Genomic DNA, 17,359 nt, shown 5'->3' with positions numbered 1-17,359 from the left:
CAGAACCTCAATTAGTGGGCATATGACCGCCTGGAGCAAAGATAGCATTTTCCAAGCCCTCCTCCCCCTCACAGCTATGTGTGTCCTTGGAACTAAGTTTTGGCCACTGGGACACAAGTAGGAATAACAACACATAGCCTTAAAAGGAGGGGCATAGCTTCTGCCTCCTTTTCCTCCTGAGTAGCTAGAATTCAGATCCGACCCTGCAACTCAAATGACCACCTTGCAGCAGGAGGAAGGCAGGTGTGGACACAGAGTGACACAAAAGGGGAGTCTGGAACCTTCCTGGCCATGTTGTCATCCTCCAGCCCTGGTTTGCCGATGCTGATGTGAGACAAAAATGCATTTCTGTCTTCTCTGAGGTTCTGTTCTTTTGGGTTTTCTGGCTCCTGCTGGTGTGCTGGGCTGAATGAACACACTTGGCCATGGCTGAGGAAGGGCTTGTGCTAGGAGTCAGGGGAGACAGCTCCGCTGTGTCCTCACTCCAGCACATGCTCACACTGTTACCACCTCTAGTTGGCAGCTTCCTAACAGATGCTGCTTTTAAGTCGCTTGTCCATGTTGTCAGGATTAGTTCACATGGGCCACGTCCCATAACCTTTGAATCCACTTACCAGATATGTGTGAATGACAACATGGGTCGATAGCTCTGAAAGTGAGTGGATGAGGGGCTGCCAGTGGACAGCCCTGACCTGTGGCTGTCTCGAGAGCCACGTGTAACCCCCGTCTGTCTGAAATATGGACCCTGCATCCATGCTGAATACTAATAACACTTCATTTGTTCTTGGTTGACACACAAGCATCTGAGGAAGCTTTGCCTTTCTCCTGGTCCTCTCCTACCCCTCCTGAGGCAAGACAGCAAGTATAGCTTAGATAACAATGGTGAGTCTCTTATAGGCAAGCTTAGGTCATTAGGAAGTCAGAGGGTCAGGCATCCAGGCACTGTCTTATCAGGACATAACTCTTTTAAACAACTACACACTGACTGAAACCCAGGCCCAACCTTGAAATAGGGGGAGGCTGGCTACAAAGACCAAAACAAGACAGTAGGGAGTCACCAGGGACACTGAGGCATAGGGCTCTAAGAGAAAACTAAGTAATAGTAACTTCCCTATTATCGCGAAAGTTCCTCCTAACACAAGCAAACTTAGGAGTAAAACATTAAGAACTAAAACCACGCCTGGCTAAGTGTGACCAAAGCTTAGCTTAGAAACAGGACGCTAAACCGTCAATTTGGAGACTATATAAAGCTTTCTGTTAACAACAAGCGTGTGATCTTTCCCTCAAGGACCCATGTTCTCTCTTGATCGTGTTGTTTCTTTTTCTTTTGCCTCTAATACACTGTACTTTAAACCTCTCTGCAACTTGCTCTGAAATTCCTTTCTGTGGCGAACCAAGGACCCATGGAACAACTGCGCCCAGTCACCCAGCACCACTACTGAGGGTTCTGTGCACCTGCCTAGGTGCAAGCGGTGAGCCAAGGACCCACAGAACACCACTACTGAGGGTCTGTGCATCTGTCTGACTTGCACACACCCCATCCACTTCAGAGCCTGCTGTCACAGATGTAGATGGACTCTACTAACTACTGATTTCTCTCCTGGATCATGCCACTATGTTGAGAGATAAAAATATTCCCAGGTGAAAAATCCACATAAGCAAGTGTTCTTCACAAAACCAAGACCCTGCCAAAGCCAAGGGTCCATCAAAAGGTGGGTGTGCGTAAAGACAGCAATGCCTTACCTGAACACCTCAAGAACGGTCCGCTCTGGTAATCTGGGAGCCACCTGCCTAAATGCTTTTTGGAAATCTTCCAAAGTTAAAAATCCACGATCTATTTGAAAACAAATGATAAAACATTCACTTACTTTCATAAACCCTACAAACTGGTATTTCAGCTATAATATTTGTGTGAAACTTTAATATGTTGTTAGGAGAAAAGCATTCAGAGCTGGTTTTGCATATTAGGCCATTGGAGATTGTCACACAGGAGGAACTGAAGAATCTAGCAATAGTTTCCTTCAGGGAAGCCCAGCTGATTTCGAAGGGTACTTCCAGCCCAGCCATTGTGCTGATTCTCTAAGGTCAAGGAAAGGAATATGCAGAGACACATGCTCTAGTAATGGCTTTAGGCTCTGCATCTTGGTGAGTTGCCAAATAATTCAGTACTCAAAATTCACTTTTTCTCTTGCTTGCTATTAGAATGATGATATATTAATATTTAGAAGGAAACCAAAACAACATCCAAGATGCTGGATCTTGACTTCACGAATCTTTTCATCCTGAGATCTGCAGAGTTTAGGGGTTCTGTGGTAATCTGCCCAGCCACACCCCATGTGGGAAAACAATTCCTCTATCGTGAGTGGGTCAAAGTGGGAGGTGAAGAAGAAACTATGCAGTCTCCCACACTTCCACAGGTGGCTATGGCCTATAGCCCTACATGACCAGTCCTTTCACTGTCCCCATTATAATAAAGGCATGATATATACATCTGTCATCCCAGCACTTTGGGAGGCCAAGGCGGGAGGATCACTTGAGCCCAGGAGGTCGAAACCACCCCGGGTAACATAGTGAGACCTTGTCTCCACAATAAATCCAAAAAAAAAAAAAAATTAGCCAGGTGTGGTGGCTTGCACCTGTAGTCCCAGCTACTCAGGAGGCTGAGATGGAAACCCAGGAAGTCGAGGCTGTGATGAGCCTTGATCATGCCACTGCACTCCAATCTGGGTGACAGAGTGAGATCCCACCTCAAAAAGAGAAACAAAAAGTACATAGGTACAATTCATAAGCACAATTTTGTAACTGTAAGTAATATTTAATTCATGATAAATATCAAGAATTTAAGATCACAAAAGAAAAAAAATCACGCCAGGAACCAAGGTAATAGCTAATAAATGCAGTAAAATATACTGTATATTTCATGCACTGAGTATATATGTTCCCATTCACAGGTCCTTAATAGCAACTTTTATATATCAAAAGCATTTTTGACACTTTAAAGACACTTACAGTGCATGTCAAAAGCTGTGAAGATGTGTCTTATTTCATTCCGGAATGGTTGGGCTTCCTTCTTTTTCCTTATAATATTTAAAAACTCATCAAGTAATATACCTAAAAGTTAGGGGAAAAAAATTTACCAAAGAGATGAATGTCTTAAAAAAAGAAAAAAGAAACAGAAATGAGTATGAAACATACCACAAATAATAACACTGTATCTTAATTTTGATGAACAGCATTTACTCCTAAAGACCCATAAAGTCCAAAAGACGTTTTGCTAAATGCCAAATGGACCCAGCACCAGCAATCGACAGTGTAAACAAGACACTTTTAGGGTTCATTGGGCTTTTTCGGAGATAAGGGAGGGTGACCTTGACAGGGTTTAGTTGTCTTCTCTCTAACAGGTTCCCATAGGCATGGAAGGACGACTAAAGGAGGTCTCATCATTTGTTTTTCCTTATGCTTCTTTCATCCCCTTTTCCTCGCCAGATGTCATGATAGCGGGGGTTTTTTCCAACTGGGAGATTGGGTCAGAGAAGTAGTTTCTCAAAAGTCAATACCCATTGCGCCCCACAGACAGGGGCGGAGAGAATATCACATAAACAACAGGGCTGGCGCCATCCCTAGCCCTGGATACACCCGCAATGTGTTGGCAGCCCCAGGCTCAGCTTCCTGCTACTCTCGTAATAAAAGAGCCCAGCATGACAACGTAAGATGGGATACTGTGCTTACCGCGTTGATAAAATGAATTCTAATGTGATCTTTGTAGTAGGTTTAAAGAGCGAAGCCAAGAATTTAAACACTTTCGTGAACTGAGTCCTAAATATATACAAAGAGCAGTTCGTTTTATAACTCAGGATTTCCATTCAAAAAAAAATTATCACTTTGTTTTAAAAATAGCCCCAAATCATACAATAACCACATTCACACTTTTGCTTTTGATGAGGTAATACTGAGCTGTATACCTTTTCTAAAACAGTTCCTATCATTTAAAAAATGTGGAAATAATGTTCTTAATTTCCCACGTATTTCTTATTTGCAGTTAAAGATTTATAAACAAAAAAAAATCTACCCGTTTTTAAATATAAATGAATGTGTGTGTGTGTGTGTGTGTGTGTGTGTGTGTGTGTGTGTTTAGAGACGAGGTCTCACTATGCTGCCCAGGCTGGTCTCAAACTCCCAGTCAAGTAATCCTGCCTCTGCCTCCCAAAGTGCTGGGATGACGGGTGTAAGCCACCATGCCTGATCTTTAAATGGCTGACAACTTTTTAGGACCTGCTGTGGGTCAGGCACTTATCATGCCCTGGAAACAGGGGAGGAGAACATACGATTCCAAGCCCTAAGGGAGCTACTTATCTAGGGGAATACAGCCATTGCACAAGTTCAACTGCAAACATACACACACAAGTGCAAACTGTGGCAGGGACAATGGAAGAGAAAGATGGGACACTGTAACCAAGGCCTAGAAATCCGGTGAAGGAGTGATCTCTTGGAGGAAGAGATATTGAAGCTAAGACCTCGCCCATGAGACAATACCAGCTAAAGGATGGAAGAAGAGTTTCCCAGGTATGGAGACAGTATGTGAAAAGCAGGCAGGAAAGAGGCCATCGTGGCTGGAACCTAGCGAGCAGGAGGGAGAGGGCGATACAAGGCTGGGACAGGAAGGGGGCAGGGCCAGACCATAGGCCACTGGGTGCCACAGTCAGTAACATGGGTTTCGTGAAGTAGCAACAGCAACAGGAAGTCAGCAGCAGGTCTGAACTGGGAAGCAAAATGATTTAGATTTTTTAAAGATCTATTATCTTTAAAAATAAAAGGTTTGGGGGGAAGCAAAAATGAAAAAAGGGAGCAAGAGATATGGTTGCTAGGATGCTGGTGGCAGGTGTGGAAGGTTCCAGACGTATTTTTATTTTATTTTATTTTTCGAATCAGAGTCTCACTCTGTCATCCAGGCTGCAATGCAATAGCATGATCACGACTCACTACAGCCTCAACTTCCTGGGCTCAGGCAATTTTCCTGCCTTGGACTCCCAAGTAGCCGGAAATACAGGAATGCGCCACCATGCCTAGCTCATTTTTTTTTTAATTGTAGAGATGAGGTCTTGCCAAGTTGCTCGGGCTGGTCTTGAACCCCTGGGCTCAGGCAATCCTCTCACCTCCACCTCCCAAAGTTCTTGGGTCTCAGGGGTGATTAGATGAGAACGGAGTGCATCAGTACCCATCCTTAACTGCTATAGAGAACATGCTAATTTAATACCAGCCTTGTTCACGGGTACAGGAGTGAGCCACCGCAGCCGGCCAGATGTATTTTAGATTGAAATGACATCGCTTGATGAAGAGTCAGATGAGGAAGGTGGGGAGGGAGGCACTGTCAAGAACAAGCAACGAATTCCAGCTTGAGTGCTCAGTGGTCTGAGGAGTCATTTAGCGAGAGGAGAAAGCCTGGGGGAGACCCAGAAGGGATGTGATACAGTTGGTAGGTAGGAGAGTGAGCTGCTCAGTGCTTCAGAGGACCCAGAGGCAGAGGCTGCTCCACCATGGCCCGTCTCCCAGCATCCTGCAGTACTGGGTAGGTACCCATGAACAAGGCTGGTATTAAATTAGCATGTTCTCTATAGCGGTTAAGGATGAGTACTGACGCACTCTGTTCTCATCTAATCACCCCTGAGACCTGACAGCGTACCTAAAACTGCTATCTGGGGTTAGAAGTGACATCTAGCCATGACATGTGAAACAGTATAGAAGTTTGTTCCCTCAACACATGCTGAAATGGAATCCCCAGTGTTGGAAGTGGGGCCTGTTGGGAGGCGCTTGGGTCATGGAGGTGGATCCCTCAGGAATACCTTGGTGCCATTCTCATGGTAATAAGTGAGTTCTCTATTAGTTCCCCCTAGAGCTGGTAGCTGGCCAGGTGGTGGCTCACGCCTGCAATCCCAGCATTTTGGGAGGCTGACGTGGGAAGATCACTTGAGCTTAGAAGTTCAAGACCAGCCTGACCTCATCTATCTAGAAAATTTTAAAAATTAGCCAGGCATGGTGGTGTACTCCTGTAGTCCCAACTACTCAGGAAGCTGAGGAGGGAGGACAGCCTGAGCCCAGGAGGTTGAGGCTGCAATGCGCCATGATTGTGCCACTAGATTCCAGTCTGTGCAACAAAGTGAGCCTGAGTCAAAAAAAAAAGAGCTGCTTGTTTAGAAGAGCCTGGCACCTCCTCTCCCACTTCTGCTCTCACCATGTGACGTGCCTGCGCCTGCCAGCTCCTCTTGCCTTCTACTACAAGTCAAAAGCTTCCTGAGGCCTCACCAGAGGGCTAACAGATGCCCGCGCCATGCTGAACTGTGAACCCAATAAACCTCTTTTCTTTATAAATTACCCAGCCTCAGCCATCACTAATCAGCTAATCCACCACATTCCCATAAGACCACAGCCATAACTCCGGTTTTATGAACGCCAGAAGCTAATCAATTAAACTGCATCTAGACTGGCTGGAATTCTCAAAGAGTATATCCACTAAGATGGCATGTCCTGCAAGGCCCTTCAGAAACTCACCTCCCTCTCCATCCTCCCTGCCCAGCCTCCTGGTGGTCTCCCAAGACAACAGGTCCCTATGCACCCCATACCTTTGCGTGTGTAAAACATCTTGCCTGGAACGATGTGTAGTCTCCTGCTTTTCTCCTACTGAATTTTTTTACCTCCTTCCCAATGCAGCTCAGGCAACCCTCCTCCTCTGACTTCTCCCAGCTGATCGCTTTTCTGACCTGACAGCCCTCTGTCCGTAACACAATCACAGTCTATTAGGATCTACGGTCACCATGTGGTCGCCTGTCTGTCTAAGACATGGTAAAGAAAAGTAATGCACAGGTTTCAAGTTTTATCCCCAATGTTTCACATGACGCCTACCATGGGGTAGGCATTTATTACATTCTACTGAATAAGTTACTTCAATGAATAAATAATAACAAATAGGAAGATGTTATTTCTCATTTTCAGAATGTGGTTTCTTTTGTCATTTGTTTGTTTTTAGAGATGGTGTCTTACTCTGTTATCCAGGCTGTAGAGCAGTGGCATGATCACAGCTCACAGTGGCTTCAGCCTCCTATGTTCGAGCAGTCCTCCCACCTCAGTCTCTGGAGTAGCTGGGACTACAGGCATGTGCCACCATGCTCAGTTAATTTTTATTTTTATTTTTAGTGATGGAGACTTGCTGTGTTGCCCAGGTTGTGAGAAGTTTTCATTCAGCTTGGCTCTCATGTTGTAGTAATACAATCGCTTTCCAAAGTCAATATGTAATAACTTGCTATCCTCAAAGCTCTGCCACACAAACACATCAGTATAAGTTGCACACATCTTCCTGCTCTATAAATGGCCTACAAATAGAGTTCCCACTCCTAGTTCCACCTGCTGTCACAACATACAAACCCACAATTACCACTTTCCAAAGACTTTCACTAGTTCTTTGGACACTGGATTTCATACCCAATGAGAAATGTGTTCCCTGTGTCCCCTGGGAGTAGAGGATGTGTTCAGAGAATTCTAATTTCAATTACAAGGTTAAGTCTTCAATGTACATGGCTCCACTCATGACAGTTACTTAAAAACACTTTACTGTAGTTACAAATTAGGATTCCAGCCTCGAGAACCACATAGACCTATGTTTACCTGCATTTCTTGTTAGTATGTCTGCAGAAGGTGCTCAGAAATTGCATGCATAGTTGGGATTCCATCAGTAATTTGCAGACTTTTTTTTTTTCAGCTGGAGGGAAGGTTCTTTATAAACCAGTAATGTCTCATGAGTAAAGGAGGTGAAAATAGCTATTCAGTGTGAAGCAAGATGGGCTTCCCACCCACCCCATCCAGTGGGGCCCTCCAGATGGGTGCCCAAAGGACCCTGGATGGAGGACCACGGCTTAAAGGCCACTAGAACCCATTATCCTTACAAATCCTTCCCAACTCTGCAAATCTAAGCATGTTTTATACAGCTGGAAAACACTGCCAACATGATAAACAATCCTTGGCATATGGGCTCTCTGCATGTTCTATAATGTGTACATATTTTTTTACTGTCCAAACTACTTAATATGTGTGATATAGATATGTCACAGAAAGAGACAGAGCCTAGAAATGTCTTTTCTACTTTTTTGTTTTTAAGCAGTTTCCTAGGAGGGTAATCATCTTTCACACCACAGGGGTGGAGATATTCAAAAGGTCTAACAACACTATATAAATTTTTTGCTTGAAAGTTCCATTAGACACAGTTTTTTGTGGCTCACAGTGCAAAGCTTCAGGGTCAATGCACACAGAGAAATCCTCTTGAAAATGAAGTATCTAGTGTCTGGCTATCATAGTGAGCTCAAATTAGAAACTGCAATAACCCTGGGGAGAGAGAAAAAGAAAACAATAGAAATGCCAAGTTATTTGGACTGTAAGCCTGGTCCCAGATTTAGTAGAAAAAGAAGATTCATTTTCATTGTGCCACATATTAATTTTTCCATGAATTAAAAATGCCTAAAATTTATGGTTTAAAAGGATGGAGTGGCCTTTTAAAAGGGCTAATGCAGGACTTCTCAGTTCTGAGAAATAAAATTCAGACTATGACTTTTGGAGACCATGGAGGGGAAAAGTCTCTTTTTGCATAAAAAGACTGTAGGAGCCGGACGCAGTGGCTCACACCTCTCATCACAGCACTTTGAGAGGCAAAGTGGGAAGATCACTTGAACCCAGGAGTTCAAGACCAGCTTGGGCAATATAGCAAGACTTTATCTCTTCAATACACCAAAAAATTAGCTGGGAGTGGTGGCACATACCTGTAGTCCTAGCTACTCAGGAGGCTGAGGTGGAAGGATCACTTGAGTCAAGGAGATGAGCTGTGATCGTGTCACTGCACTGTAGCCTGGATGACAGAGACCCCAACTCAAAAAAACAAACAAGCAAAACTGTAAGGACAGTGGTGAAAGTGACATCAACAATGCTAAGGTGCCACAGCAAGATGGATAAGTAAATTCAGAAGATTAATATTTCCTTCAGCTTCTTGCAGAAGATTAGAGAAATAGAAAAGAATCGAGCTTAATGCAAGAAATCAAGTGTTACTATTAATTAGAGGAAAATGAGTAAAAACAGGTTTCAGTAGAATACAGAAATTTGAACCAGTAAAACCTATTTCTATCAAACATGACAGGAATGGTGATTTTTTAATTATGTACATCCCCTGGTCATGAAGCTGTAAAGGTTCCTCAGTGTTAATAGTGTCAAGTCCTAATTCCTTATCCTGGAATTTAAAACCTCTTCCTTCCTCCCAGGCAAACCAGTCCTTAATCCTGCTTCCCAAATCTCACCTGATCACAGCTTGTTTATAGTTTGTATGCACCATACTCCTCGCTGGTGCAGAGGTAAAAATCTCCCAAGGATAGTGACTGCTGTGTGAGGAAGGACTCTGTGGTAAGAGCATGAGAGCTGATAGATCCAGGTGTGCAGGTCGCAGGAGGAAGTGAGATTTAGAGGAAGAGAAGCATGGATCTGGGAGGAGGAGATCTCATTCCCTGAGGTGGACATCATAGGGTCAAGGAAGGTCTACACAGAGAGCAGGAGTGGAAGGCGGGCTAGTCAGCTCCTGCACATTTATTTCCTGCCTTTCCTCTTGGCTTCATCATTTTTCCAAACCCCATCCATCCTTCAATGACCAGTCCAGGCCCACACTGTTCAGGAAGAGCAGAATGCCACTCCCCTGAGAGGTCTTCTCGTCTACCCTATTCATGTGATACCTGTACATAAAGGAAACCACAACTTCTTTCATCTTCTCTAGCACCTATGATATTTTTAGAAAACGTCTTTAGGTCAAGATCTGTGTCTTCTAGTTCTTTCCTATCACACAATGAAACATATCATCTAATCGGATAATTAAATAGATACATTTATGGGTGAATGAATATCTGTGAGTAATACCACAAAAGGGTCCTGTGTTGATGATTTCAAGATAAGGTGACCTTAACTTGTATGTAGTTTCCTGACTGGAGAAAAGAACTGAGAGGCCAACTGAAATCTGAAATCAAATACACAAAGGCTTCTCCCTGCTACACCTTGGCCTTTGTTCTGTAGGAGCTAAAAACAACAAAACACACACAACAGCAGGTGTTTTATGACAGAAATTAAAAGACTAAAAAGAACATTTAAATTTAGAAAAGTAAAATGATTCACAGTCAACAGTCTGGCTTAAAAGAAGTCAGACAAGAAGCTGGGCATGGTAGCTCACGCCTGTAATCTCAGCACTTTTGGAAACTGAGGTGGTAGGATCTCTTGAGACCAGGAGTTCGAGACCAGCCTGGGCAACACAGTGAGATCCTGTCTCTACAAAAAACAAAAAAATTATCCAGGCATGATGGCACACACCTGTAGTCCCAGCTACTCAGGAGGCTAAGGCAGGAGGATCACACGAGCCCAGAAGGCCAAGGCTGCAGTGACCTGTATTCGTACCACTGCCATCAACACGGGCAACAGAGAAAGACCTTGACTCAAAAAAAAAAGTAGTCAGACTAGATAGTAATAAATAAAAGCATACACACCGACTGACCATTAACCTAATCTTCCACAAATTATTGTTCAATTGAACTTACACTGGATAGCATGACTGAGTCAAGCAGGCCATAATTACCATTACAATGAATCAACCTCTTTGATTTTTCCATCATTCAAATTTGAAGGGTAAAAGAGGGTTCCTGGAAAGCTTTTTCTTTTTTAGGTTTGAAAGTAAAATATGTTATTATTTTAAAAGGGCAGCACATAAGGAAACAGAAAGGAAAGATGATCAATCAGTCACCTAGAGAAAACAAAAGTCTAAAGAATTTCTCTCTGGTTTTTACCATGGGCATATTTTAGATAGATCTGTAACAGCAGCAAGAGACAGCTGCATGAGGATTCAGTGGGTCACGCCCGTTCAGTTCTTATTTACAGCACTGAGAATACAGTAAGAACAGCTGCATCAATCTTCGCTGTTACTATTCCTATAAAATGCTCTACAACTTATCCCGCAATAAAGTCAAATACTCTGAGATCCGTATACCTGAAGCAAGTGATCCTTGTCCCTTGTAGACTTGCCATGACATGTTTTGGCCTTAAACACTGAAAGAAAGATGAAGGGCTGGGAGCAGTGACTCATGCCTGTAATCCCAGCACTTTGGGAGGCCAAGACGAGAGGATTGCTTGAATCAAGACCAGCCTCATCTCTACAAAAAATAAAAAAATTAGCCAAGGGTGGTACTGCACACCTGTATTCCCAGCTACTTGGGAGGCTGAGGCAAAAGGATCACTTGAGCCCAGCAGGTTGAGGCTGCGGCGAGCCAAAATCACACCACTGCACTACAGCCTGGGTGACAGAGTAAGACCCTGTCTCAAAAATATATATGCAAATATAAATGAATAAAGGTGAAGTGACAGCTTACAAAACTCCCTATTATAATTATTGAACAGTTTGTAAACACTGATATTCACTGAGCAGTCTCTCCTCTATGAGACATCATAGAAGAACTGTCCCAGGTCAGGGAAGACCATCCTTCCCTAGAAAAGGTACCTTTATTGTCTGAACACTGACTGCTGTCCTGGCTTCTGTTTCCCTATTTGCTCAGGATGTAGGTAGTTCCGAACCACATCTGAAATCAGCTTCTAGCAACTGTACAGTCTGGTGATCTGTGTTTTGTGTATTCACTCAACTCCTGATCAACTCAGTGACTGACTAATTCCTTAGAGGAATGAATATTGGCCTCAATCAGGAATATGACCTGTGGCACTAACTAAAAATCAAGGGAAGGACTTATCTACTGGCTAAAAGCTTAGGGGGTCAGGCCTCTTTGGTCTTACCAGCTGACTGGGCCACCCTGGGTAAATGACTCAGCCTCTTAAAGGTTCAGGACTTTTTAAAATAAAATGAGGATCACCATAATATCATTGAGTTGTATTAAATTTAATAATCAATGCATAGTGCTCTTCAAAGATCCGCACATGATAATTGTTCCAAAAATGATAGCTTTAATCATGATCTCTAATAATAATACTGTAAAAGTATTTTGTGAACAGAGTCATACAAATGCCAGGTATTCATTATTTTACTATTTCCCTACACTATTGGATTATTCCTCTCTGGAGTCCAGATCCCTCACTTTAAAAAGAAGATGAAGCCGGGCTCGGTGGCTCAGCCTGTAATCCCGCGCCTTTGGGAGGCTGAGGTGAGTGGATTGCCTGAGCCCGCGGGTTCGAGACCCGCCTGGGCAACAAGACCTCATCTCTACAATAAATCCAAAAATCAGCTGGGCGTGGTAGCACGCGCCTGTAATTCCGGCTACTTGGAAGGCTGAGGCGGAAGGATCGCCAGAGCCCAGCAGGTCGAGGTTGCGGTGGCCGGGAGCAGCCACTGCACTCCAGTCTGGGTGACAGAGTGAGACTCTAACTAAAAAAAAAGGAGATGAAGGACTGTCTTCTAGATCTCTTCTAGTTGCATATTTCTTTCTTCTGTAGACTGAGGGACGTTATAAAAGACATTACAGAGAACAAACGCTGTGATAAGACCCTCTGAAAGAGGCAGCAATGATGCATACTAGAATCAGCCTGCTTCCTTAAACAAGCAGCTTATCTTTTCACACCCATGTATTTCCTTGTTTGTGGCCACCTAGACAGTTTTTGTTCATACATACCTGTGAGGTTATCAGCAATAAAGACAATTAGCAACCCTCCTCCACTGCCTTCAAGTTCCCCCAGCATGTACTTTTCTTCCAGACATTCTACTTGTATCTAATAGCTTCAACTTTTCATGCATCTTAATTTTTACAAGGAACCTCTGCAGAAATGGCCTGCCGCTTTTTTTGTTTTGTTTTTTGAGTTGGGGTCTCATTCTGTTGCCCAGGCTGGAGTACAGTGGCATGATCACTGCTCACTGCAGCCTAAATCTCCTGGGCTTGGGTAATCTTTCCGCCCCAGCCTTCCGAGTAGCTGAGACTATAGGCACACACTACCATGCCCAGCTAATTTTTTAAAATTTTTATATTTTTAGCAATGAGATCTCACTATGTTGCTGAGGATGGTCTCAAACTCCTAGGCTCGAGATCTTCCCACCTTGGCCTCCCAAAGTGCTGAAATTACAGGTATGAGCCACCACACCCAGGTCCCAGCTTTTAGGAAGACTAGAAGCCCTTGGAAAGCAGGACATGTGCATTATGGTTTGTGTACTGTCCCCAGCTGAAAGTGAAGTTCAGGACTCTGCCCTTCTTAAGACAGCAGAGGCAGGGTCACTCCAGCACTGCTTTCAATGCAGCCTGCAAATTCTGAAATGTGGTCTTTTCATTTTCATTCAATTCAAAATATTTCCTAATTTTTACCTTTTTATTTTTTTCTTTGATCTGAGAGTTATTTAGAAATGTGTTTAGTTTCCAAATATTTGAAACTTTTCCAGATATGTTTTGCTATTGATTTCTACTATCATTCCATCACAAAGAACATACTTTGTACTTTGAATGTACTGCCACTTGTTTAAAGGCCCAGAGCATGACATCTTATTAAATGTACTGTGTAGACTTGAAAAGAATGTGTATTCTGCTGTTGCTAGACAGAGCATTCTGTAGATGACAATCAGGTCAAGCTAGTTGGTAGTGCTGTTAGTGTCCTATATCTTTACTAATTCCATGTCTGCTTGCTTCATTAATTATTGAGAGTGCAAGAATTTCCTATCATCATTGTGGATCTATTTATTTTTCTCTATAGTTTTATTAGGCATTTTGCTTTATGTATTTTGAATTTCTAGAATTAGAAGCATACATGCTTCATCTTCTTAGCTGACCCTTTAAATATCATGAAATGACCCTCCTTATCCTTAGTAATATTCCGTCTTCTGAAGTCTATTTTATCTCATATTAATATACCCACTCTAGTTTTCTTTTGGTTAGTGCCAGTGCAGTATATAGTTTTTCCATCCTTTTATCTGTAATCTTTTTGGGCCTCTATTTAAAGTGGGTTTCTTCTAGCCAACACAGAATCAAGTTCTACTTTTATGTGTGTTTTGAGGCAAGATCTCCCTCTGTCACCCAAGCTGGAGTACAGCAGTGTGTACATAGCTCATTGCAGCCTCAAACTCCTGGGCTCAAGCAATCCTCCTACCTGAGCCTCCCAAGTGGCTCAGACTACAGGTATGTGCCAACACCCCTGGGGAATTTAAAAACAAATTTTTTTTTGGTAGAGAAGGGGTCTCACTACGTTGCCCAGGTTGGTCTCAAACTCTTGGCCTCAAGTGATCCTCTCACCTTGAACTTTCAAAGCACTGGGATTACAGGTGCAACCCACTGTGCTAGGCAAGCTGCTATTTTTTAAATCTACTCTGACAATATCTGACAATTGGACTGTTGAGCTCATGTACTGTAATGAAAACACTAATCTGACTGTGTTTAAATCTACCATATTGGTACATGTTTTCTATTTGTTTCTTTCCATTTATTCCTTATTCCCATTTCTTCCTTCTTTTGAATTAAATATTTTATGATTTCATTTTATCCTGATTTCTGGCTATAAGTCTTTGCTATGTTCTTTTAGTGGTTGGTTTATGAAACGCATCCTTAATAGATCACTGTCTGTCTTCAAGTGATATTACACCATTTTAAGTATGGTATAAAAACTTTTTATCTGTATACTTCCATTTCATCTACTATTGGTCTCTGATACTGTCATTGATTTTTAACTCTACATGTTATGAACTTCATAATTCACTGTTATTATTTTTGCTTTAAGCAATAATTATCTTTTGAAGAGAAAAATAATCAAAAGTATTTTGCATTTATCCACATATTACTATTTCTGGTGCTTTGCACTCCTCTGCATAGATGCAGATTTCCATCTAGTACCATTTTCTTCTGCCTAAATGACTTCCTTTAATATCTCTTGTAGAGTAAATCAGCTAGCAATAAATCCTTTCAGCTTTTGTATAGCTGGAAAGTCTTAATTTTACCTTTATTTTCGAAAAATATTTTGCTCACCACAGAGTTCTAGGTTGACAGGTTTTAGGGCATGTTTAAGACATGCATCTACCATCTCCCAGTTGCACTGTTTCCCATAAAAAGTCTGTTGTCATTCTTTGTTCCTCTGGTTATAATGAATCTTTTTTTCCTGGACACATTTAAGTTTTGGGGTTTTTTTGTTTGTTTGTTTGCTTCTTTTTAATATTGTCACTATTGTAAGCAATTTCATCATGATATGCCTTGATGTAGTTTTTTTCAAGTTTCTTGTGCTTAGATTTCTTTTTCTTTTATCTTTTTTTTTTTTTTTTTTTTTTTTTTGAGTTGGAGTCTCACTCTGTTACACAGGCTGAAGTGCAGTGGCATGCTCTTGGCCACCCCAGCGTCAACCTGCCGGGCTCAGGCGATCCTTCCGCCTCAGTCTTCCAAGTAACCAGAACTATAAATGCACACTACCATGCCCAGCTAATTTTTAAATTTTTATTGTAGAGATGAGGTCTCACCAAGTTGCCTGGTCTGTTCTCAAACCCATGGGCTCAGGCAGTCTCCACACCTCGGTCTCCCAAAGTGCTAGGATTACAGGCTTGAGCCACCACATTCAATTTATGCTTAGATTTCATAGAACTTCGTGAATCAGAAGGTTTATAGTTTTCATCAGATTTGAAAAATTTTCAGCCATTTTTCTTTAACTATTTTTTGTCCCTATCTCCTCTATCCTCTCCACTGAGGACTCCAATTATATTTATATTTGGTTTCTTGTAGCTGTCCTGAAGCTCACTGATGATTGCTTTTTTCAGTCTTTTTTCTCTCTGTGTTTTACTTTAAACAGTTTCTATTATGGTACTTGATTTGGGACTTACTAATTTTTTTATTCTACAATGTCTAATGAGCTGTTAATCCTATCTAGCATACTCTTCATCTCAGATATTGTAGTTTTCATCTCTAAAAGTTTGACTGGGATTTTTTTTATATTGTCCATGTCTCAGTCTTTCCTACAACTGGATTAAGATTAGATAGAAACTCTGTACCATCTTTTTAACTCTTCTATAAATCTAACATTTATAAATAAAAAGATTTTTTAAAAGAAAAAAGAGTCAAATGAATCAAAAGGACATGGGAGTCAGTTTAAGGGACATTTACTGGCCAAACCTGTGATAATTTAAGTGCTAATATAATTAAGTACAGTAATGAATTATAAACCATTAACATAAAAACTAATTAGTCCTTACTGGTAATAGATATTAGGCACAAAAGTAATTGCAGTGTTTGCAATGTTGAAATTTGCCATTTGATATCAATACCTTCTTAAATAAAAGTGGTTATGTTATATATCATTTTAAAGTATTTTTCACTTTTTTTTTTACTGATGAATTACTACTGGCTATTTATTTTAGACTATGGAAATGATGTTAGACAAAAAGCAAATTCAAGGAATTTTCTTATTCAAGTTCAAAATGGGTTGTAAAGCAGCAGAGACAACTTGCAACATCAGCACATTAGGCCCAGGAACTGTTAACAAATGTAATGCTAATGAAGTTTTGCTAATGAAGTTTTACAAAGGAAACTTGACAACAAAAGAGCCTTGAAGATGAGGAGTGAGTGGCTGGTCATAAGAAGTTGACAATGACCAACTGAGAGCAACCATCAAAGCTGATCTTCTTTCAACTACACAACAAGTTGCTGAAGAACTCAATGTCAACCATTCTAAGATCATTCGGTATTTAAAGCAAATTGGAAAGGTGAAAAGCAAAAGGCTCAATAAGTGGGTGCCTCGTGAGTCAACCAAAATCAAAATAATCATTGTTTTGAAGTGTTGTCTTCTCTTATTCTATGCAACAACAGTTTCTCAATTGGATTGTGATGTGTGACAAAAAGATTTTATAAGACAACCAGCAATGATCAGCTCAGTGGTTGGACTGAGAAGAAGCTCCAAAGCACTTCCCAAAGTCAAATTTGCACCAAAAAAAAGGTCATGGTCACTGTTTGGTGCTCTGCTGTCAGTCTGATCCACTACAGCTTTCTGGATCCTGGCAAAACCATTACATCTGAGAAGTATGCTCAGCAAATTGATGAGATGCACCGAAACTGCAATGTCTGCAGCCAGCATTGGTCAACAGAAAGTGCCCAATTCTCCACGACAACGCCTGACTGCATGTGGCACAACCAATGTTTCAAAAGTTGAATGAATTGGGCTACAAAGTTTTGCCTCATATGCCAAATTCACCTGACCTCTCACCAACCGACTACCACTTCTTCAAGATCTTGACGTTTTGCAGGGAAAATGCAGGATGCAGAAAATGCTTTCCAAGAGTTCGTTGAATGCTGAAGCATGTATTTTTATGCTACGAGAATAAATAAACTTATTTCTCTTTGGCAAAAAT

The 17,359-nt window shown here is 41.8% G+C and overlaps 1 protein-coding gene across 2 annotated transcripts in view; it reads right to left on the bottom strand.

Moving 5' to 3' along the window:
- EFCAB11 (EF-hand calcium binding domain 11) overlaps positions 1 to 17,359 on the bottom strand; it is a 154,516-nt gene that overhangs the window by 128,424 nt on the left and 8,733 nt on the right. For both annotated transcript variants that reach the window (XM_021711049.1, XM_008055362.2), the window contains exons 4-5: positions 3,010 to 3,111; positions 1,744 to 1,834 (exon numbers count right to left, since the gene is read on the bottom strand). In XM_021711049.1, the coding sequence (XP_021566724.1) occupies positions 1,744 to 1,834; positions 3,010 to 3,111 (193 nt within the window). The remainder of the gene's footprint in view (positions 1 to 1,743; positions 1,835 to 3,009; positions 3,112 to 17,359) is intronic.

The sequence above is a fragment of the Carlito syrichta genome, unplaced genomic scaffold (assembly GCF_000164805.1).
Source record: "Carlito syrichta isolate Samal-C Ts95f unplaced genomic scaffold, Tarsius_syrichta-2.0.1 Scaffold301833, whole genome shotgun sequence".
In the NCBI taxonomy this organism is placed as follows: Eukaryota; Metazoa; Chordata; class Mammalia; order Primates; family Tarsiidae; genus Carlito; species Carlito syrichta.
This window is presented reverse-complemented; position numbering and strand designations above follow the sequence as displayed.